Source organism: Mytilus trossulus, chromosome 2, assembly GCF_036588685.1.
Source record: "Mytilus trossulus isolate FHL-02 chromosome 2, PNRI_Mtr1.1.1.hap1, whole genome shotgun sequence".
NCBI lineage: Eukaryota > Metazoa > Mollusca > Bivalvia > Mytilida > Mytilidae > Mytilus > Mytilus trossulus.
Window position 1 is genome coordinate 83,796,820 of NC_086374.1, and position 23,530 is coordinate 83,820,349.

Genomic DNA, 23,530 nt, shown 5'->3' on the forward strand with positions numbered 1-23,530 from the left:
AATCCAAATATTGAAACTAGTGAAAAAATACAATAAAGAAAACATAAAGTCAGCATCTTCTCAGACTTCTGATTGTCCTACAGGCTCAGTACAGTCCAAAACGTCTCTGACATAATGCCATAGCAGTCTATATATAGATACGAACTTTCTCGCTCAGTATTCACATGCTTAACTCAGTTATTAATTCTTTGCAGTTGGTCAGTTTCCTTTACGAATAGCTTTGATTTATGTACAATACATCAACATGCAGCTTTCGAAGTTTGTCAACAAAACATAAAAATGTATAAATTAAGTATTCAGTGTCCGACTGTTCATAGACCGCTCTATTTAAGAATTTGGTAAAAGATATATAAAATTTCAGATTGTAATTATTTATCAATGTTTAAATTCAAAAAGTGATGACGGTCTTAGTAGACGAACACCTGCAGTTTATCTTATTACACTCGCAACAAAATTTTCTTTTAAAAAGTGTTAGATTCGTCGGTAAAACAAAACACTGATGAGACGTTAAAGACAACTTGTTAGTTACAATTAAATTTATAATTGGTTTCAAGAAATTACATAAAAAGTGAAAATCTTGGTCTCAGCATCACTAAGTAAAAATATTAAAGTCAATTTTTCAACCGGCTTTGACCTGATTGAACTGAACTCAAATTAAGATAGTAATCTCAGTCAAAAATTACAGACTGACATCATTATTTTTAAAGACTGGTTTATGAGTTTGACTGTCCCTTTGGTATCGTTCGTCCCTCTTTTAATATGATTTTTAAGCAAATTAGGTCTAAACAAAAAAGAAATTATAAAAGATTGTCAAAATGTCAAATTCAGAGAGAAATCAATTTAAAGAATTGTCATCTTGTATAAAGGCGAAGCTGATATATTCCGGCTGTGTATAAATATTGTAAATTAATTAATTGTACCTTATTGTTTATACTTGTCTGTTTATTGACATACATGATAGCATGTTATTTAGGCTTTTGCAAGTAAAATAAAATATTGAATTAATTATTCATTCATTCATTAATCCGGCGCGTGGATGAGTATATTCTGGGGCGGGTATATGTACAGTCGGGCCGCGTGTATATGTTTATCATGGCGCGTGTATATGTCTAGGTAGCAAGTTGGACCCCAAAAATTTTAGACCAATTACCATTTTAAGTTGTATGGGGAAACTTTTTACCGCAATTTTATGCGAGAGACTAAATCTTTTCTCTGAAGAATTCATGATTTTAAACGAAAACCAATGTGGTTTTAGAAAGGGTTATTCAACCACCGATAATTTATTTGTGATTCATACATTGTTTGAAATTTTAAAGTTAAAAAAGAAAAAACTATTTTGTGCATTCGTCGATTTCGAAAAGGCTTTTGACACGATATGGCGAGATGCACTATGGTACAAAATGCTTTTAAATAATATGAATGGATGTATGTATAATGTAATTGTAAATATGTATCAAGGTACAAAGTCATGTATTTCATATAACAATGCCTTATCTGATTTCTTCCCATGTAGTAACGGGGTTAGACAAGGCGAAAATTTATCGCCTTTTCTTTTTTCTTTATTTTTAAATGATCTTGATTCTTTTTTGCAAAACTGTAACCTTGAGGGCCTTAAATCAGTGTCAAAAGAGCTTGAGGAAAAACTTGATATTTTTTTAAAACTTTTTATCATTCTGTACGCTGATGATACTGTTTTGATGGCCGAATCAGAAACTGAACTCCAAAAACTTTTAGATTGTTTCCAAGATTACACAGATGTATGGAAACTTAAAGTTAATGTTGATAAAACAAAGGTCGTGGTTTTTTCAAGGAGACGACCATCATGTGATTTTCAATTTTTATTTAATGGCAACAAACTTGATATTGTTGATGAATTTAACTACTTAGGAATAGTTCTAACAAGAACAGGCAATTTTAATAAAACAAAACAGTTTAATGTAGAAAAAGCTACCAAGGGTCTTTACGAAGTGTTAAGACTAGGTCGTCTACATAGTCTTTCTATATATAGCCAGCTAGATTTATTTGATAAAATGGTAAAGCCAATACTACTGTACGGTTGTGAAGTATGGGGTATTGGCAATAACGACATGATTGAAAGGGTACATCTAAAATTTTGTAAATTGTTATTAAGTCTGAAAACATCTACACCCTCTTATATGATTTATGGGGAGCTTGGAAGATATCCTATAGACTTGGACATAAAAACTAGATTGATTTCATTTTGGGGAAGATTAAACTCTGGTAAAGAGACAAAACTATCATATATTTTATATAAATTGTGTTATCACATGTCTATTAATGACAATGTGAATTTTTCATGGTTAAACAGAATAAAGACTATTCTGAACGAATGTGGTATCCCAAATGTATGGGAAACGCAATCTTTTATAAATTGCAAGTGGTTAGTTTCATTCATCAAACTTAGACTTAAAGATCAGTATGTACAAGTCTGGCATTCTTTACTAGAAAACTCACCAAAAGCACTAAATTACAAACTTTTTAAAGATTTTTTTGGAAAAGAAGATTATTTTGAAATTCTTGGGAACAAACTGTCTATTGATTTGTGTAGATTTAGGACCACAAATCACAAGCTCCCTATTGAACAGGGTAGATGGAACAATATAGTCAGAAACAATAGAATTTGTCTTCTATGTAATAAAAATGATATTGGTGATGAAATGCATTATATATTAGAATGTAAATACTTTATAGAAAACAGGAAACATTATCTGTCACATTATTATTTACAAAATGCAAATATTGTCAAATACAAAGAGATTATGTCTTCAAAAAACAAATCAGTATTGATTAAATTATGTAAATTCATAAAGATTATTAACACAGGTGTATGTGCTCCTGGCTAAAATGGACTTCAGATATTTTATTAGCAACTATTTTGTTTGCTCTGTCTTGTAAATATTGTACATAATTGCATGTCTTCTCTATACCTATGTATATGGTTTATTGAGAATAAAGATATATATATATATATTCTGGCGCTTGTGTGTATGTATATTAGGGCGTGTGTGCATGTATATTAGGGCGTGTGTATTGGCTATACGTTAAACATGTTGATTGGGTGTAATTATAGCACTTTAATTAATGGGGGACACGCGCTATTGGCGCTATTTTTATTTTGCGGGCTGTATTGTTTATACAAGACAAGACAAGACAATATTTTATTTGAGTCTCACCTCTTCTAAAACATTTACATAATATTACAGTTTACATATTACAATATAAAACAAGAGCCACTCTAAAAAGAGTTATGAGAGACTATAAAAAATGGTATATACATTTACATATATATATATACATACATAAAACATAAAACAAATTAAAAGTATACAAATGTTATGATTAATTGTATCTTAGAATAAAGCCACATCATCTAATCTCAACCTATCCAGAAAAATAATTGCACTGGTTGTTAAATGAACAAATATATTTTGAGTTTGTCACAGCTTTATTCATTTCCTAAAGGAAAAGCCGAAAAATTATTTGGTTCATTTGTTTCAAAACCACGGTCTTAAAATGCATCAGTCTATATTTTTTTTTATCTCTCCATGAAATATCGTTAAGTGGGTCTTTTCATGGGTAAACAAAACACTAAGCACCGAATGAAATGTAACTTCAAATTTATACATTCAACATATTTAGTCTGAAAATTTCGAAACGCCGACAAATGGATTTTTTTAAAGACATTTCTAACAATTGTTATAATTTTATAAACTTAAATAAATCTTCTAATTTTTATGGCTCTTGACCCAAGAAAATGTTACTCATATGTAAAAACTGGGTTGTTATATTTGTGACTGTTTTGAATTAAGGAGATCAGGCATGAACACTGACATTTAGTCAAGTAAATAATTTGAAAATAAATATACATATGCATATATAATGTAATTTTATTATTCTTTTATTCACAATATATATGTGGTTTTTAGCTTGATTCTGACCAATGCTTATATTCCAATTATATATGTATATGCCTCTATTATTGCTGTTGTTACTAATTATGTAAATCAATTGTATCTGATTTTATGCCCTTTATGGGCCCTGTAATTTGGGAAATAAAAATATTCTATTCTATTCTATTCTGTCCGGGTTTAGTCAGACATTATTTAAACTCATCCTTCTTATTTTACGTTTCCGGTTAGAAATGGAAAAACTTTGCAAGTATAAACAACAGAAAACTGCTCACTATACTAAAAAGAATGCATAAACCAATCCGATCTCGAGAACAAACTGTCAATAAATGAAGGCACTTTCAAATTAGTACAAAATAATGAAGTAAACATATTTAAACACCGAATCCGTGACCTCAGGTTTGAAGATGAGTATATTGGCATACATTCAAACTATTTATGATTCCTTGGGAAGCTTTGCATTGTATGTTTATACATTTATCATTAATTTAGTGGAATTTAACTTCAAGGCTGTGACAGTTACTGTTGAAACTTTCAAAGATATTATTACAACGACAGTGAACATTTTTAAAGTTATTAACAGCATCCTCTCAAACGTCGTATCCTCTGCATTCGACTTTTTGGTAGAAATTTTTGGACTCCTGCATGCGCTAGTTTTAGTACTATGGAAGTTTATGGTTTTCCTTGGGTCTGTTCTGTACTCAATATATCAATGCATTGAGATTTTGATGCACTTTATTGCAATTAATGCAGTTTGGCTCTTCCGCTTATGTACCAGTGGTGCATTTAGTTTTAAAGAAATCCTTATAAAGATATATAACTTAACGTCATATTATGCAGTTATAACCTTCAATCAAATAACTGCTGGAATATCTACGATTGGAACAAGTGGCTCTGAAGGCATGGTTACCTTATTTAAAACATTGAAATGGTGTTTATCATCATTATGGTTGAACATAGACAGTGGAATGATGGGGTTCGCTGAGGGTGTAAGATATGTCACTGATTCGATATATTACAGTATGATTGACTTGATTTACCTGAAGAGAGAAACATACATAGGCCTTATATTTTGCCTTCTTGTGATTTGGATACTTGCCAATGTGGTCAGATCTTTAAAGCAACGTGGTATGACCTTCCCTGGAATTCAGGAAAACTTTGACGCTCAATATGCAAGAGTAAGACCTACTTTTGGATTTGATTTCTCAGACAATGATTCTGATGATTCTGATGGACAAAATGAAGATGAAAGTGACATCACAGTGGCATCATCTGAGGCCGACGATGAAGAGGTGGAAGAGTATGAGGTTGATGACCTCACAACAGACGATGAAGAGTTGTCAGACAGTGATTCTAATTCATCAATTGATATTCAGTTGCCTCCTGTAAATAGTGCTAGTTATAACTTACGTAGATCAACCACTCCGTGTAATGGAGGCGTACATACATCAGAAGATTTCCAAAAAGAAATTGAAAAGGAGAAGGAGAAACTGAAGTGTGTTGTGTGTCAGGACAATGATAAATCTGTTTTAATTTTACCATGTAGACATTTGTGTCTGTGTCTGAGTTGTGGAAATACAATTGCAAGATTAAGAAATGTTGATCGGAGAGTATGTCCTCTTTGTAGGGTGAGAATTGTAACAATTATGAATGTCTATACATAGTATAGCATGGTTTTCTTTTGTATGCAGTTGCATTTGTCAATTAATATTGTTCACATTCGTTAGTGATTATCATTACAGCACATAATTAGATCAAGATAGATTTTAATAATAAAGTAGCATATTTATATAACCATCTATGTTTAATGTATAAAACTTGTACATGTTGTACATGTATGTATCTGTGTACATGTACATGATCATGATGATGTACATGTACAAATGTATGTATAAGCACATGATTTGATTTGATTTGTATAAGCACATGACATGTTTTGGTTGGTATACTTTTTTGTATGAAATTTCACCATAATTAGTAAATAAGACTTAGTAAACATGACTATGGTCAGTTTGATTATTAAAAACTGTGAATGAAAGAACTGTTTTGAATATATACAATGTACATGTGGCAAAATTAAGTGCTTTTTTCCCCACTGATCTCACATGAATAAAATCGATGGGTGTTTGCAATTCATATGATCAAAGTTCATACCTTAGTACAAGGACCTACTGTAAGAGCAGAAATTTTCGTGGAGGATTTAATTTCATTTATTTCGTGGAAAGAATATATCCACGAAATTAAAAAACCCACGAAAATTTAACCTACATATATAATTATATCACTTCCATTTACTGAATTAAACAGAAAACCACGAAATTAAATCCCCCTGAAATCTCATATAGAGACAAAACCACGAAATTTTAACCCCACGAAAATTAATGTTTCTACAGTATATTGTTAAAGTAATATGTTTGGTTTATTCTTTCATTACTTTTAGTGTATATTCTTTATATTTTCTATGCCATAGTGTTCTATTTATAATGTCCATAATCCCACTCAATGCATCATTCATTTCATTGACTTTTACTTTTGTCTTTTTATCATATTGCTGGTTCTTACATCCTTCAAATAACATAGTCATATAATATATAGCAGCTTAGCTATTATAAATTAAAACGATATTATATTGGTTAGTTCTCAGGTGAAATGCCTTTTTTGTCTCTCCTCAATGAAGTTGGGGAGGATAAACTAATGTGTGCTGTTTCTGGTGGCAGCATCAAGATATCAAGTCGACAATGTATTATTTTGTGTTGAGGTCAGTTCAAGTGGAACCATTAGTGTGCATAGTTTACAATGTACATGTTAATAGTTTGTGATTAGTAAAAAAAAATATGAGAAGTTGTGGTACAATGTATGATCAAGGAATTGTATATTTAAATATACAATTCCTTGGTATGATCTAATGACACTAATAAGACAACTATCCACAAGAGTCAGTTTACAATAATCAATACTGGTATGTCAATGATATTTGGTATGCAGCAGAAAAAGCCAGCATAATTTCATCTGGAAAATATAGCCCCACCCCATCAATTAATTATATTTTGATAGCTGTATGATTCTATATTTTCCAGATGAAAGTATGATTTCATGATTATAATTAAAGTATTTTAATTTTACTTTTGCATTATGCTATCAAATCACATACAGATGAGACACGTCTCTGTGTCAACAGGTCACTTTTGTCTTTCAGAAATTAAAAAATAATCGGAGGCATATTTAGCCCCCCCTATTAGTCAGTGGTCCCCCACTAATGAAAAAATTATAATTTCTGGATCCGCCACTGATAATTTATAACACTTAGTATCAATTCTTCAATTCTTCTACACATGTTTGTGCCATAGTCATGATAGTGAAGTTGAGTAGTGCTGAGAATTAGCAAATTGCTTTCTTGCTTCATGGATATCTGTTCTTAATATTTTTGATATTATATCATGTATATATATTTTATGCTTGAATACATGTATGTTAACATTATACAATGATGTTAAAGGGAAATGGTTAATACTTCAAATAGTTATGTAATTATAAAGGGATTAGGGTCTTATGATGGTGGTCATTTGTAATACAATTTTCTTGGCTTTTTACTTGCATTTGGTTCGAATTCCTGTACAATATCTTCTATAATATCTTAACTATTGGTGATACTGGAATTTGATCATTTGTTGTATTAGAACAATAAAATTTACATGTAATTGTATTTGATCCGACCTTTTTAAAACTGAAATATTTAAAAAAAAAACACACTTACTTCTTAAAGCACTTTGTTTCGGAAAATCCACTAATTCACACATACCAGTAAATAATCTAGAGAGAATGAATAAAATGATGCCAGGTTGAAAGTTCTGATTGTCTCATTTGCAATCCTATAATATTATTTTATTTTTATATAAAGTTAACAATTGTTTTTAACTATGACTTCTTCTTACTGGATTTCATCGTGTATTTGTATTTGGTTCTATATATCATGATTATAAATAGGATGATTGTAAATAGGTTTATATACTATTGAGTAAATTATTCTGTTGTTTTTGTGATTTGATGAAAGATTTAAGCTGTATACAGTACTATAGTATGAAAAATGTGTATGTAGGTTTTTGTAAGTTTGCTGTTATATGTTAAACATGTAGAAACGGTGCTGTTTATATATTATTGTTTGATTGTTGAGTTGTTGAGTGGCTTGTACGATTAAGAACATGCTTGAATAGTTTAAAACAGGATTGATATGCTTTGTTATTGAAGATTAATGGCTGCACACTATTCACTATTTTTATGACAAATCATCACTTTACCAATATTGTATTCATTTTCAAAAAGTGCATTGTTAGAGTGACTAACTAAAGTTTTGAATGTATATGCTCAAAATAAATTATTATAACTTAAGAGTTATTTCCCTTTGTGCTATCTTGTTTTAAATACAATGTACTGGTATATTATTTATGGTTATAATAGTGCAATTATTTGTTAACGATTTACAAACTACTATTTTTTACCCCACGATAGTACTGGAATTTGGAGTTTTGAATTTTTCTTTTATTGAAAGCTTATAAATCCCAGAAAATGAAATTCATACTTAATAAAGTGTAAAAACTACATGTACATGTACTGTACATGTATATTTAATGTAAATGTATAAACTACTGAAAGGAACTAAAAAAGTAAGTCTTTCCCATGAAGGGCTATGGTTTTTTTTTCCCCAAAACAATATTCTGATCCCCTTTTTGATAAAAAAAAATGTTTTGGTCTAGCAGATGACAAAAAAACAAATATTCTGATTCCAGATATTTCACACATACCTTATAGTGTTAAATTTGCCCAAAAAATTAATTTGATTGATAGCGTCGAAAAAAATGAATAAAAAATTTCTATATGGTGTCCAATATTTTCTTACTCCAAAAATAAAACATAACACCCCTCTCCCTTTGAAGTGAAATGGTTGCCCTCTAACAAATAATTGCCCTTTTGTAATCATATTTTCTGATCACACATGCTTCTGGAGTCATCTTTATCAGGTACATGTATGCAGAGGACCAACAAATTAAAAACACACGTTTGACATTTTGAAATTAACAAAATAATGAAAACTGTATTTCGGCAACTTTGTCTCTGTTATTCCATTAGTGCTACAAGATCATGATGTTATAATATAAGCTTCTGATATTTTTAAGTGAAAAATTTATAGTGTGTAAAATACATTGGAGCAGTGGCAACTAAGTAACTATATCTTAATATTAATGGCAAGTCCTGAAAAATTTATTTTCCGAAGCAACTCTTCCTTACTCCCTTATTGCAATTTATTGATTTTTTTTCACAATCTTTACATATACATTTAACAGGTATTTGTCTCTTGAAAAATTTGACTAAAAAAGTGAGATGAGAAAAATGCCTGTGTACATTATGCAATTGTGACCTATTTGGTTTTTTTTTGGTTTTTTTCCATAGTAATGCACAAACTTCAGCATGAATTGTTTTTCTTTGAGGTACCCATTTTGTATCCGCTACTCCCTCTTATTGCCATTTTGCTTTTTTATTCTTTTCAGGAAACTTTTATCACTGAACTAGTATATATTTGTTTAGAGGCCAGATGAAGGACTCCTCTGGGTGCAGGAATTTCTCGCTACATTGAAGACCTGTTGGTGACCTTCTGCGGTTGTTTTTTTCTATGGTCGGGTTGTTGTCTCTTTGACACATTCCCCATTTCCATTCTCAATTTTATTGATAGAGAGAATATTTCTGAAGCACGCCTGTGCGCTGTATTTAATTTGACACTTGTATATAAATTAGGCTGTTTTTTTTCTTATTTGAATTGTTTTTCATTTGTCATTTTTGGCTTTTTATTGCTGATAAAGGCCGTACAATGACCTATAGTTGTCAGCGGCAGATCCAGAACTTTTTATAAGTTGGGCCCATTGACTAACCTAAGAGGGGGAGGGGTGTTGTTCCAGTCATGCTTCAGAGATTCCCTATATAATCAACCAAATTTGTCCCTCAAAAAGGGGTCCTCTCTGGATCCGACTTTTCTGTGCCATTTGGTCTATTGTGAAGTGTCTCGCTGGTCTTCTTTTTATATAAAACAAAATATATTCGATAAATATGATCTACAAATAAGTCAACATGGACAAATCCTGAATTGGCCCCTAATAGGAGTTATTGCACTTGAAAGACTTATTTTACTAAACGATTTGCTATAAAATCTATAATAGATAGAAATTGTAAAATAAAAAATTGTTCAGTAAATAAGTATTTCAAATAAATCAACATGGCTAAAATTGTCAATTGACTGCTGAAAGCAATCTGTCAATGTTAAATTTCTAAATTTCCTATAAATAAATATTAAAGACGTTGTGGTATGATTCCCAATGAGACAACTGTCCACCATAATTATGAAGTGGATGTTATCCTTCAGCAATGTGAAAAACCATATAGTCGGCTATAAAGGGCCCTGTCATGAACAATATGAAACAATGCAATTGAGAAAACAACAGCAATGTACGAAAAACAATGTGACAAAACGAACTAACGACAACCAATGAATTTCAGGCCCGTGACTCGGGACATGTACAAAAAGAATCACGGAACTTAGGATAGTGGTCAAACAAGATGGTGTGATCATTACCTCTAGAAATTCTGATATCAAAGAAAACAAAACTTTTAGCGTTGGAGATGTTAAGAGCTAGTGACTTCAGGTGGAAATCCATTTCTTCAAAGACTCAGATTATATGGAGAAAATACTTCTTGGAACTTCAACATGTTTCGTTGTGTCTCTTAGAAATTCATAAAAAAATGTGATTCATTGAAGAGAGAATAAAAACAACTCTGCGATAAGAAGTGCACATTTATTTCCTATTGGAATACTATTAACTCGACATATTTTATCTACAAAACGAACATAAATATTATCAGTAAATCACTAATGGCGTTTGAATCATGTCTCTTTCATGTTCGATACGTGCTTGGGTTTTTTGTGTTTTCATACAAGTTAAATTTATTTCTAAAAGGAAATTGTTACGACTGCAGGAGATAAATGACAACTATAAATTCTATAAAATTTGTTGTAATAGACATGCAGTAGGTACGGGGCGCCGAATGGGACTCTTATGGTTTTGTACAAAATTCAATTTTGTCATAACAAAATCATTTTTGTCTTACAAAACTATGTGCTACAGACTTGTTTTGTGAGAACTTCAATTTAGTGATGACAAAATTCATTTGTGTAGACAAAATTCATTTTTGTCATGACAAAATTCATTTTTGTAGACAAAATTCATATTTGTCATAACAAAAGTCAATTTTGTCTTAAAGGTATGCAAATATAAACATATTTGCATACAAAATTGACTTTTGTTACCTAATATGGAAATTGAATCACAAAAGTCAATTGTGTGAGGTAAGATTCAATTTTGTGAGACAAAATTAACTTTTGTGAGACAAAATTCAATTTTGTCAATTTTGTTGAGACAAAAGTCAATTTTGTTAATTTTGTTGAGACAAAAGTCAATTTTGTCAATTTTGTTGAGACAAAAATCAATTTTGTTGAGACAAAAATCAATTTTGTTGAGACAAAATTCAATTTTGTCAATTTTGTTGAGACAAAAGTCAATTTTGTCAATTTTGTTGAGACAAAAATCAATTTTGTCAATTTTGTTGAGACAAAAGTCAATTTTGTTAATTTTGTTGAGACAAAAGTCAATTTTGTCAATTTTGTTGAGTCAAAAGTCAATTTTGTGACGACAAAATTCATTTTTGTGACGACAAAATTCATTTTTGTGACGACAAAATTCAATTTTGTAACAACAAAATTGACTTTTATGAGACAAAATTGACTTTCGTGAGACAAAATTGACTTTCGTGAGACAAAAATCAATTTTGTTTAGACAAAATTCAATTTTGTCAATTTTGTTGAGACAAAATTCAATTTTGTCAATTTTGTTGAGACAAAATTCAATTTTGTCAATTTTGTTAAGACAAAATTCAATTTTGTCAATTTTGTTGAGACAAAAGTCAATTTTGTCTCACATTAGTCAATTTTGTTGAGACAAAAGTCAATTTTGTCAATTTTGTAGAGACAAAAGTCAATTTTGTCAATTTTGTTGAGACAAGAGTCAATTTTGTCAATTTTGTTGAGACAAAAGTCAATTTTGTGTAACAAAAGTCAATTTTGTGTAACAAAACTCAATTTTGTGTAACAAAAGTCAATTTTGTGTAACAAAAGTCAATTTTGTGTAACAAAAGTCAATTTTGTGTAACAAAAGTCAATTTTGTGTAACAAAAGTCAATTTTGTGTAACAAAAGTCGATTTTGTATGCAAATTAGTTCACAGAAACCAAACTAAACTAATTTGAATACAAAATTCACTTTTGTTGGTCAATTTTCAAATTAGGTAACAAAAGTCAAGTCTGTGTAACATAAATGAATTTTGTCATGACAAAAGTGACTTTTGTCCGCTGATAGATAATTTTGTATGACAAAATTTTAAATTAGTAGTATGATACAAATTTTGTTAAACTGAACTCATTTTTGTTGAACAAAAGTCACTTTTGTCCGTACAAAATTGAATTTTGAGTACAAAACCACAAGAGTCCCATTCGGCGCCCCGTAGTAGGGCAGTATACAGAGTAGATAGATTATAACTCATAAAAAAATACCAGGATTAAAATTTTGTACGACTGACGCGCTTTTGTTAGCTATAAAAGATTCATCAGTGACGCTCGAAAAAAAGTTTAAAAGGTCATCGGAGTTTTGAATTTAGTTTTATTTTTACCTTTTACTATGAGTAATATGATAACTATATTAGGTCTATGGGATCCTGGCAAGGTCTTCATGTCCGACATGTCCGTTTGACAATGTTCACCTGACCTCGACCTTGTTGTATGGATCAGTAATAAGAACGTATCCCAGATAAATATGAAGCAATATGTTGACTATTTGGTGTATGGAATGATTTTAAAGTGCATATGTTTGTCTAGCAGTTTACATCTGACCTTGACATTATGTTCATGATTTGATTTATCAATGTTGAGTTTTAAACTTTTGTTCATTTATCAGACGCTGTAAGCAATCGGGAATCTTTATTTGGTGTATTGTATGATTGTTAAGTGTTTTTGTAGGTCTGTTTCTCAAACACTACAAGAAACAGACTAATTTTGGTGTGTGTGTGGTTTGTTAATAAGGTGTACAGTCATTTTACGATATTGCTAAATTGTAAAGGAATGAGAGTTATTGCCCTTTACTGACGATTATTATTTACCAATTTGATTAGCGTCTTTATCTTTTATATTGCAATCCTGAAAACATAGAAAATTCAAACAAAAAACATGATCATCAAGACAAAATCTGCAACTAAATCAGCATAAATGAACTCGTTAGATGTTTTTTTATGGGAGTTTCCCCGTAAACATGGTAAAATGACGAATATATATAGACCCTTTTTGGTCTCGCCAAAAAAAAGAAGAGGATATGTTAGCGACATATGCTCAAAGTCTTTGGAGCCTCTAGAAATTTTCAGATGAATCAGACAAGCACTTCCTGGGTTGCTGCCCCTGAATTGGTTATTTTAAGGACATTTTCCAGTTTTTGGGTTATTATCTTGAATATTATTATGTATAGCGACAACAGCAATAATGTTCGGCAAAGTAAGATCTACAAATAAGTCAGCATGATCAAAATTGTCAATTGACCCCTAAAGGAGTTATTGTCCTTTATAGTAAACTTTTAACAGTTTTTAGTAAATTTTTGTAATCCGTTACAAAAAAATCTTCTCCTCTGAAACTACCTTGTCAAATTTAACCAAACTTAGCCACAATCATTATTAGGGTATCTAGTGTCCGATGACCTCGCCGGCTAACCAAGATGGCCTATATGGCTTAAAATAGTACATAGGGGTAAAATGCAGTTTTTGTCTCATATCTCTGAAACCAAAGCATTTAGAGCAAATCTGGTGTTGTAAAATTGTTCATTAGATAATGATATATCTGCCTGTAAATTTGCAGACATTTCAGGCAACCTGTTGTTGGCTTATGCTACCCCTGAATTGGTAATTTTGCATTTCGCATTTTTTTTATTATTATCTTCAATATTATTATAGATAGAGATAAACTGTAAACAGCAATAATACAAAGCAAAGTAAGATCTACAAATAAGACAAATGATCAAAATGGTCAATTGACCTCTTAAAGAGGTATTGCCCTTTATAGTCATTTTTGTTAACAATTTTCGTTAGTGTTGTACTGTATGCAATATATCTACTATTTTTAATGTATAAAATGATAGTAAGACTTGCATGTAAGGTGTACATATCTAGCTGGCAGGCGTCATCTGATCCTGAACTCATTTTCATGATTCAGTTGTCAAAATTAAGTTTTTGAGTTTTGGTCTTTTTTTCTAATATTATATGCAATAAGTCAACTTTATTTGGTGAATGGGAATAGTTTATGATCTATATGTTAGTCGCGCAGGTTTTATTTGACCTTTACCTTATTTTCATTGTTTATTGCTCAGTGTTAAGTGTTTGTGCTTTGGTTTGTTTTTCTTAAACTATAAGCAATAGATCAACTTAATTTGTTGTATGGGAAAATTGTTAGCTGTACATGTCTGCCTTGCATGATTCATCTGACCTTGACCTCAGTTTACATGGTTAATTGGTCAATGTGTAGTTTTTTTTTTGTTAATTTTAATAAGTTTATGTGATAGTTGTAATAAAGCTTTATATTTAGGAATATCAAATTAATACTGATCAATAATTAGTAAAGAAGGCGAGACATTTCAGCGTGTGCACTCTTGTTATATACTGCATGCAATAGGTCTACTAAGTGGTGTATGATTGATTGTAAGATGCAGATGTCAAACTTGCAGTTGAAATCTGACCTTGGTCTCATTTTCATGGTTCAGTAGTCAAAGTAAAGTTTTTTAGTTTTGGTCTTTTTTTATAACAAAATATGCAATAAGTAAACCATATTTGGTGAATGCAAATATTGTATGATGTACATGTCAGTCTTTGCAGGTTTTATTTAACCGTGACCTCATTTTCATGGTTCATTGCTCAGTGTTACGTTTTGGTCTGTTTTGCTTGAACTATAAGCAATATGTCAACTGTATTGGTTGTATGGAAGGGTTGTAAGCTGAACATGTCCGCCTGGAATTGTTCTTCTAACCGTGACCTCATTTCCATGTTCATTATGTCCTTTTTTCTGTTGAACTAAGGGAGCTACCATTTGATTTTTATGGGGGGGGGGCTAGGATGAAATTTGAAAAAAATAGGCAGGACAGAAGTTTGAGTAAAAAAAAAAAGGCAGGATGAGCATCTTGGCAAAAAAAAAGGCAGGATGACAATATGGGTAAAAAAAGTCAGGATAAACTAGTAAAAAAAAAGGCAGGACCGAATAGAGTAAAAAATAAAAAGGCAGGACAGAGATTACAACTAAAAAAAAGCAGGACAAAATTTTTCATCCTAGCCCCCCCATAAAAATCAAATGGTAGCTCCCTAATAGGAGAAATAAAGGTAATATCGAAATTAACAAAAATAACCTAATTACAGAAATCGCTTGAATTTTACAATTATTTAGTTTATGTACAGCTTATTTGATAACAATAATAAAAAATATAGGTCAACGATTAGTTAAAAAAGAAATTTCAAATTTAATGCCAAAAAATGGCATTTTTGCACCAAAGGGAGATAATTTGGATCTTTTTCATTGATACAAACATTTTAAAAGTCATCTGCGGCCAAACCGAATCAATTTTTTGGGTTAATGATTTTTTGTACCATATAATAAAGTAATAACTAATAGTGTAATCAGTGTTGTAATAAATAAAATTTGTAATAAAAAAATAACGGTTTATTTTTTGGCTGAAATTTTTGTACCCACGAGCCACATGATGGTAAGATGAACATGTATTTCTCGTTTGGTTTATATGACCTTGGCCTCATTTTCTTGGATCAGGTTCAGTTTATGATAATGTGGTAATTGTAGTAAAGCTTTTTATTTAGGACTATCAACATAATATCATTGGTTAGGAAAGAAGGCGATCCATTTCAGTGTGTGCACCCTTATTTAAAAAAAAAATATATACGTTAGTGAGCAATCGGCAAATTAGAAAAATCAATTGGTAAAATTTCTTAAAAATGTTTGTGCATAATATACCATAAATTGCTCCACAAAACACAAATATAGTCGACTGATATGTCCAATGCAAAACAAAATTGTTTTCTGTCAATGGTTCTATAGATACTTTCTACTGTAATCTTATTTGTCTTATATTTTTGCTTCTTTAGTAAAGACAGATTTGGCTCCGTTTTTCAGTTCTTTATCTGAAAAAAAATCAGCTTAATACTTGGTATATATGTATTGACATTTTAAGAATGAAATGTTGGTTGATTAATTTTGTCTGAATTTGTTTCCTTTTTTCCCTTGTAGCCCTAGACTACTTCAAAGCATCGTAGTTTCAGTTGTAGCGGATACAAATGCAACCACGCCCACTGTTCACAGTAAAAACTGAAGTTATACAGGTTTTTAATTGTAGGTTATCCCGCCACTTCCTTTAGAGAGACTTTCAGGTGTCGTTTATGGAATGTCTTTCTAATCTGCTAGCCTGTATATGTAGAAGTTCGATAATTGTTTCTAGTTGATTACGCTATCAGCTTTTATAGAGCTTCTGATATTCTTCAGAAAGGCAAAATATGGTTAAATTTCCATTAAAAATCACAGTTGATTTCCAATCAATCTGAACAGGTTTAGTCTAGAACATGATGTCTCACAACTCGTAATTAATTCAATTAATTGTATTAACTGTATCTGATGCTGATTTCACACACGTGATGTATTTGAGCGACATGTGACAAGTTGAAAATTTGTAAACATGGCGGAGTTCCATAGTAAAATATAACTTACGGATTAGGATTAAGAGATAAGTGTGACACACCTGAGATTCTAAATGATGCATGGGGATGGGAAAGAAAGGGAGTAAACTTGCAGCTGATGAATTAAAGGAATTGTTAGATTGCACATATTGTAAGTTACTAAACTTATGGTTTCTTTTATTTCTTAAACGATTTTATTGATATTTTTTTCTTAGCATTTAAAACACTAACTAAAAAACAAAAATTGAGTTTTTCCGATAAACTTTGAAGAACAATTGACATCTAGAAACGCCAGTTGTTAATATTGATATTCGATATTAATTCAAAATATTTTTTTTTCATTTTGTTCGAAAGGTTAGGAAGAGTTAATTCATTTATGACTCAAAGAAGTATCAGAAGTTATAATCACAAGAAATTTTTGATTGAAGTATAAGTAAATTGTCAAATTGAAAATTCTAGTTTAGATGATGACTTGAATATTCGATACCGTATAACAAATTAAAATTTTCGGATTAAATGTTTTGAAGCAATCGTATTTAAAAGACTTTAGACAAACTAAAGCTAAGAATCCAAAGTAGCTTTATAATAAAAGTAAACTGATCCATCTAAGATCTAATGCGACTGAATTATTTTCAAACTTTAAAATTAGCATATTTGAAAGAAAAAAACCGTAACGTTTAACGTTAAATTTTATAATAACTGAAGATATGCTTTTAAAAAAGTAATGTAGAAATTATAGGAACGCTAGTAAAAATAAAAATAAAAACCCTAAAGATATGAAGAACATGCAATAGACGAGGACTGTTAGGGAAAGTAGAAAAATTGCCAGCGAAGACGTGCTTGTTTTAAAAAAAAGCAACAAGAAAGCTAATTTCGTGGCTTGTCAAAAAGCAACCAGAAAGCTGATTTCGTGGCTTCTTACAAAGCAACCAGAAAGCTGATTTCATGGATTATTAAAAAGCAAACAGAAAGCTGATTTCATGGCTTGTTAAAAGGCTACCAGAAAGCTGATTTCGTAGCTGGTTAAAAAGCAATCAGAAAGCTTATTGCGTGGCTTGTTAAAAAGCAAGCAGAAATCTGATTTTGTGGCTTGTTAAAAAGCAACCAGAAAGCTGGTTTCAACAATCATCACCAATTCCAACATGGAGGAAAACTGAAAATAAGAAATTTTTACAATTTTGAATAAGTTAAATGCTATGGAATTTCCGAGTATGAATAATGGTGCAATCCGGTTTTACATAGTAATGTACTTTTTATCAGTCATATTTATATTACCCACAAGGAATATGGTATGCGTGTTGAGTAATTTTATTTTTGAATTGACAGTCGATCTTAATGTCACAATACTATATGTATACGAGAATAAAGCTATAGGGTCGTGTAATTTCATTGACATATAGAAATGTTTCAGTAGTTCGTAAAAGATGAACATTAGGATTAATTTCTAACTGATCTCATGACTAGGTTCTTTTTTTCAAGATTTTTTTCGGTGAAAAAAAACAGTCAAATAATTTGGTGCGTACGTAGCGCTTTTTTGTCGAGCCTGCAACTTTTTTTGCAGAAAGCTCGACATAGGGATAGTGATCCGGCGGCGGCGGCTACGGCGGCGGCGGCGGTGTTAGCTCACTTCTTAAAAACTTTATATTTTAGAAGGAAGAAGACCTGGATGCTTCATACTTTGTATATAGATGCCTCATGTTACGAACTTTCCGTCAGTCACATGTCCAATGTCCTTGACCTCATTTTCATGGTTCAGTGACTACTTGAAAAAAAAGTTCAGATTTTTTGTAATGTTAAATTCTCTCTTATTATAATTAACTGGATAACTATATTTGGTATGTGTGTACCTTGCAAGGTCCTCATGCCTGTCAGACCGTTTTCACTTGACCTCGACCTCATTTCATGGATCAGTGAACAAGGTTAAGTTTTCGTGGTCATGTCAATAACTCAGATACTATAAGCAATAGGTCTTGTATATTTGGTGTATGGAAGGACTGTAAGGTGTACATGTCCAACTGGCAAGTGTGATCTGACCTTGACCTTATTTTTATGGTTCAGTGGTTATAGTTAAGTTTTTTGTGTTTTGGTCTGTTTTTCTTACACTGTATGCAATAGGTCTTCTATATTTGGTGTATGGAATGATTGTAAGGTGTGCATGTCTAGCTGGCAGGTGTCATCTGACCTTGACCTCATTTTCATGGTTCAGTGGTTTTAGTTAAGTTTTTGTGTTTTGGTCTGTTTTTCTTATACTATATGCAATAGGTCTACTATAATTGGTGTATGGAATGATTGTAAGGTGTGCATGTCTAGCTGACAGGTGTCATTTGACCTTGACCTCATTTTCATGGTTCAGTGGTCAAAGTTAAGTTTTTTAGTTTTGGTCTATTTTTTTAATACTTTATACATTAGGTCAACTATATTTGGTGTATGGAAATATTTTATGATCTATATGTCGGTTACGTAGGTTTTATTTGACCTTGACCTCATTTTCACGGTCCATTGCTAAGTTTTAAGTGTTTGTGATTTGGTCTGTTTTTCCTTATTTATAAGCAATAAGTCAACTATATTTGTTGTATTGAAGAACTGTACATGTCTACCTGGCATGGTTCATCTGACCTTGACCTCATTTTCATGGTTCAGTGCTCAATGTTTCATTTTCTTGGTTAATGTTGAGTTTATGTGACAGTTGTAATAAAGCTTTATATTTAGGTCTATCAAGATAGTATCAAGGATTAGTAAAGAAGGCGAGACATTTCAGTGTGTGCACTCTTGTTACCTTTACAATTAAAGCTCCGGCAAACTCCAAAATTTAAAGGCCATGGATGTATAAGTACTTGAACACATGCGAGCTCTGAATTAGGAAAAGATAAATGATATTATATTCGATCCTTCATGGAATCTTATCTAAAAAGGACATCAATACGAACTTTTTTGGGGTTATACATGATTCTTTAAATGCTGAGTTCTTTAGTTCAAATATTGCGTTTTATTTACTGCTTAACACATAACCGAAAACACAATACGCGTAAACTTAAGATATATATACAATCCATGCTAACATATTGGTCCTATGAATAAAGTTATTCTTATAAATCATGAAGTTTACTTAAGAATTGAATGCTTCTTTTTGTAACTTCATTGGGGTGTAAAAGCGTTGACCGAAGTACATTTTGCGCTTTATTCTAAACTGTGCGCACGGTCAATGCTTTTACAATCCTATGAAATTACAAAAAGAATCGTGTTTAACCATTCTATATCATAAGTGATCCTTTTCCTTGCAAATCGAGAAAACATGTACCATTTTAAGAACATCTCTTTCAGTTTAAGCCATGCGGGTTTTTTTGCTGACAATTTGGCTCGTTCTTTTAGTTGTATAGATTTTTACAGTTTACACCCCCGGTGCTATATGACCATATATCTTGCCAATTATAGACTTTGCACTTCACTTGGTAATGCTTTTCTTGCACAGTTAATGACGGTTTTAACGCTTATTCTATTCCAGCTAATTGAGGATAGGAAAGCGTGATCTATACAAACAGTCTGGTTATTTTACGACTCGTCTGTTCAATTATTTAAGTGATACAGCGGCTATGTCCAGGCTAGAGTCAGGGTCAAAAGGTTACACATATATTTCAATCGTATTATGGGCCTGACTGGTAGTGTTTCACAAAGTAATATATCCGTTTTTCTTTAACAGTCAGTAAGTATTATAGAACCAATAAGTAAGATATTACTACGCTAGGAAAGACAAAGTTCAAAGACAAAGTTCAAAGAACACATGTTCAACATGTCCAAAGAACAAAGTCTTAAGTTCTGAGTTTTAGTGCAAAAGATACATTTGAAACTATTCTGGTAGCCATTAAGGAATTGTAAGTGGTTCAATCGAATGTAAGGATGCATGTAGTTGCCAAATAACTCAAAAGTTGTCAACCTTTAAAAAAATTCACTTTCACTTTCACGTTGTCTTGTATGTATCTTCCGAAGACCATCTTTCCATGGAGTAAAACCTATAATATAAGTATGCAGTGAAATATAATGTTTGCACCTGTCCTTAGTCAGGAACTTGGTGTACAGTTGTCTGTTTTTGTAGTTCATACGTGTTTCTCGTTTCTCGATTTTATATAGATTAGACCGTTGGTTTCCCCGTTTGAATGGTTTTACACTTGTATTTTTTGGGGTCCTTTATAGCTTGCTGTTCAGTTTGAGCCAATGCTCCGTGTTGAAGACCGTACCTTGACCTATAATGGTTTATTTTTATAAATTGTTACTTGGATGGAGAGCTGTCTCATTGGCACTCACGCATACCACATCACATTATGTCTAGCTGACGATAGTCATTAGTCTATAGTATCATAGACTGACATGAATGAGAATGTCATTCAGTGTGGGTATTTTATCGTAGTAGAGAGATGATTCTACGACCGAAACGGAAAGGTAACACACGGCCACCGAAAGCTTTATTATATGTAGAGCCCAGGTGGTCGTGTGGTCTAGCGGGACGGCTGCAGTGCAGGCGATTTGGTGTCACGATATCACAGTAGCATGGGTTCGAATCCCGGCGAGGGAAGATCCAAAAATTTGCGAAAGCAAATTTACAGATCTAACATTGTTGGGTTGATGTTTAGACGAGTTGTATATTATATATATATATATATACGTTATATTCGTTTTAGTCCTATTTTTTTGGTGGATGTATTTTCTGTCTCTCAATTTACTTAGAAGTTTTATCATTTATCAGCAAGTTTAGATTTTGACAATTAAACCAGAAAAAGACAAAATTGTTCAGCGATTCGCATTGTCTTACAACAGAAGTGATAAGGCATCAATTTGATGACGGAAAAATAGACGCAATTAAGATTTCATTCCAAAGCCATAACTATGGAACATCGTTTGAAAGTGTTACTGCATCTGGAAAATTTAAGATAATGACACTATTTCTGTTTTATGAAAAGTAATTGCTCTGTCAAGAACAAGAGAAAAAATAAAATAATTATTTTATTACTTCTATGTGAATAAACCATGTAGTCATCTCATAACTTCGGGGCTGACTCCCCTTAGAAATGAGAAGACTGCATCTTATACATGTTAATTACTCGAATGCACTATATATAGACTGTGATGTGCATAATACCTTTCTTTAATACAGACATTGTATCTTGTTTCAGTTGACAAGAAAGAGTTGCAGCAATGGTGAGTATGAGAATGCTTGCCTTGAGCCATATAGTATAAGTAGTGGATACAGGAAGTGTTTTTGTATAGATTTCAAGATTTTTTTCCTCAACCCAACCTAATTAGTTTCTTATAAAGTAGTGCCTTTTTGACTCAGCTTTACATTTTTATCTATTATAAAAGATATGATTTTTTTGTATGGTCTACGCGGGAGCGATTATTTGAAGAGAGGGAGACAGGAAGATTTTGAGAAATTCATATCCTGCCTTAAAAAAAAGAATCTGGGCCAAGACAGGATGCAAATGAACATTCTGTAGCACCTATTGCTGTAAATCTTTTGTATATTTTTTCTGTATATTAAAACCGAGTAAAAACTTGCATTTGAAGGGCAGTGAGAAACGGATTCAGGATTTCTGGAGATGAGGGTCCACAATTTGTTTCTTCTTAAAAAACTTTAATGATCGCATTGGATCTAGATATGTTTTTACATTTTAGAAATGAATGGCCTGTAACTGCGGCCTGCACGCTTTCGAATGTACGGAGTCAATAACCGGTTTACGAAAAAAATATTTTTAAAATTATCATGTCAATTCACAAAGGACTTACGGTAGGTCCGGTAAGGACCGATTTTGGCCTCAAATTTCAGGTTCATCTGACGAAAGATTTTGACCACTTTTTACACACTTAAGTGTCTATTTTATTTGTTTCAATAAATTTATGTGAAAGCTTTTAACTGATTTAGTCATTAAAAACGACCCGATTCAAGCTCAAATATGAAAAATCTACCAAATATACCGAAAAATGTCACTTTTCAGATGTTTTTTTGTCAAAAATGAAAGTGGCCGCATCCGTGTTCATCCTCAACCTTTATATATGTTATGTATTAGCATCAAATACAACTTACATGTCAATATTAGGGAACACGAATGCGACCACTTTCGTTTTACACGGAAGCCGTCTAAAGTTTAAACAAAATGCTAGAATTGCGAAGATTTCACTGAGTAATTTAGCATGACTTAATGGTGCTGGTACCCGATATGTGTGCATTGTATTGTCAAAAACCGCCCATATCTATGTAGCAGAAGCATTCTACTGTCCAATAAATAAATAATAAATCGAAGACTTGCGAAGAACTGCAATAAGGGACAGCCCCGGTTCTTCGTCATTATTTTAGTCACTATTAACTTTCTTCGAATTTTGGTCTATATACACAAAATTACAAGCACGAAATAGCTGACAGGGTGATAGAGAAGACTGCAATAAGGCGAAGCTGACCCATCACGTGTTGTGATTACCGTCGTATTTACCGTAATCTTTTATACTGTAGAGTTACAGATACACATAAAAATTATTTATTTTTTAGAGACCCCCCCTTTTCATTTTTAAGTGGCTGTATTTATCCATGCAGTACATTGCAACTACAGGTTATTTGTAGTTTATGTTCATAAAATACAGAAAATGTGAAAATAATTGAAATTTAAAGAACACCCCAAATAAAATGACGGATTTTGGAAAAAAGGGGGAGGGTTAGAAAAAAAATTTGTCCTGTCGCCAAGTACCTATATTGCAGGAT

The 23,530-nt window shown here is 31.7% G+C and overlaps 2 protein-coding genes across 3 annotated transcripts in view; both read left to right on the forward strand.

The window, feature by feature from the left end:
* Positions 1-4,158: 4,158 nt before the first annotated feature.
* On the forward strand, positions 4,159-6,646 carry LOC134708184 (uncharacterized). The gene has a single exon (XM_063568518.1). It carries the CDS (start codon positions 4,337-4,339, stop codon positions 5,591-5,593), a length of 1,257 nt encoding a protein of 418 aa, XP_063424588.1. The 5' UTR covers positions 4,159-4,336; the 3' UTR covers positions 5,594-6,646.
* A 9,851-nt stretch (positions 6,647-16,497) lies between these two features.
* LOC134708185 (neuronal calcium sensor 1-like) overlaps positions 16,498-23,530 on the forward strand; it is a 56,544-nt gene continuing 49,511 nt past the window's right edge. Inside the window, exons 1-2 of one of the 2 annotated variants that reach the window (XM_063568519.1) lie at positions 16,498-16,939; positions 21,954-21,978. In XM_063568519.1, the coding sequence (XP_063424589.1) occupies positions 16,870-16,939; positions 21,954-21,978 (95 nt within the window). In that variant the 5' untranslated portion in view covers positions 16,498-16,869. Of the gene's footprint in view, positions 16,940-21,953; positions 21,979-23,148; positions 23,266-23,530 lie in introns of those variants that run through there. The other variant, XM_063568521.1, reaches the window with a different exon arrangement.

Excerpts from the sequence above, each read along its gene's own strand:
- LOC134708184 (XM_063568518.1), top strand. The coding sequence starts at position 4,337 with ATGAGTATATTGGCATACATTCAAACTATTTATGATTCCTTGGGAAGC.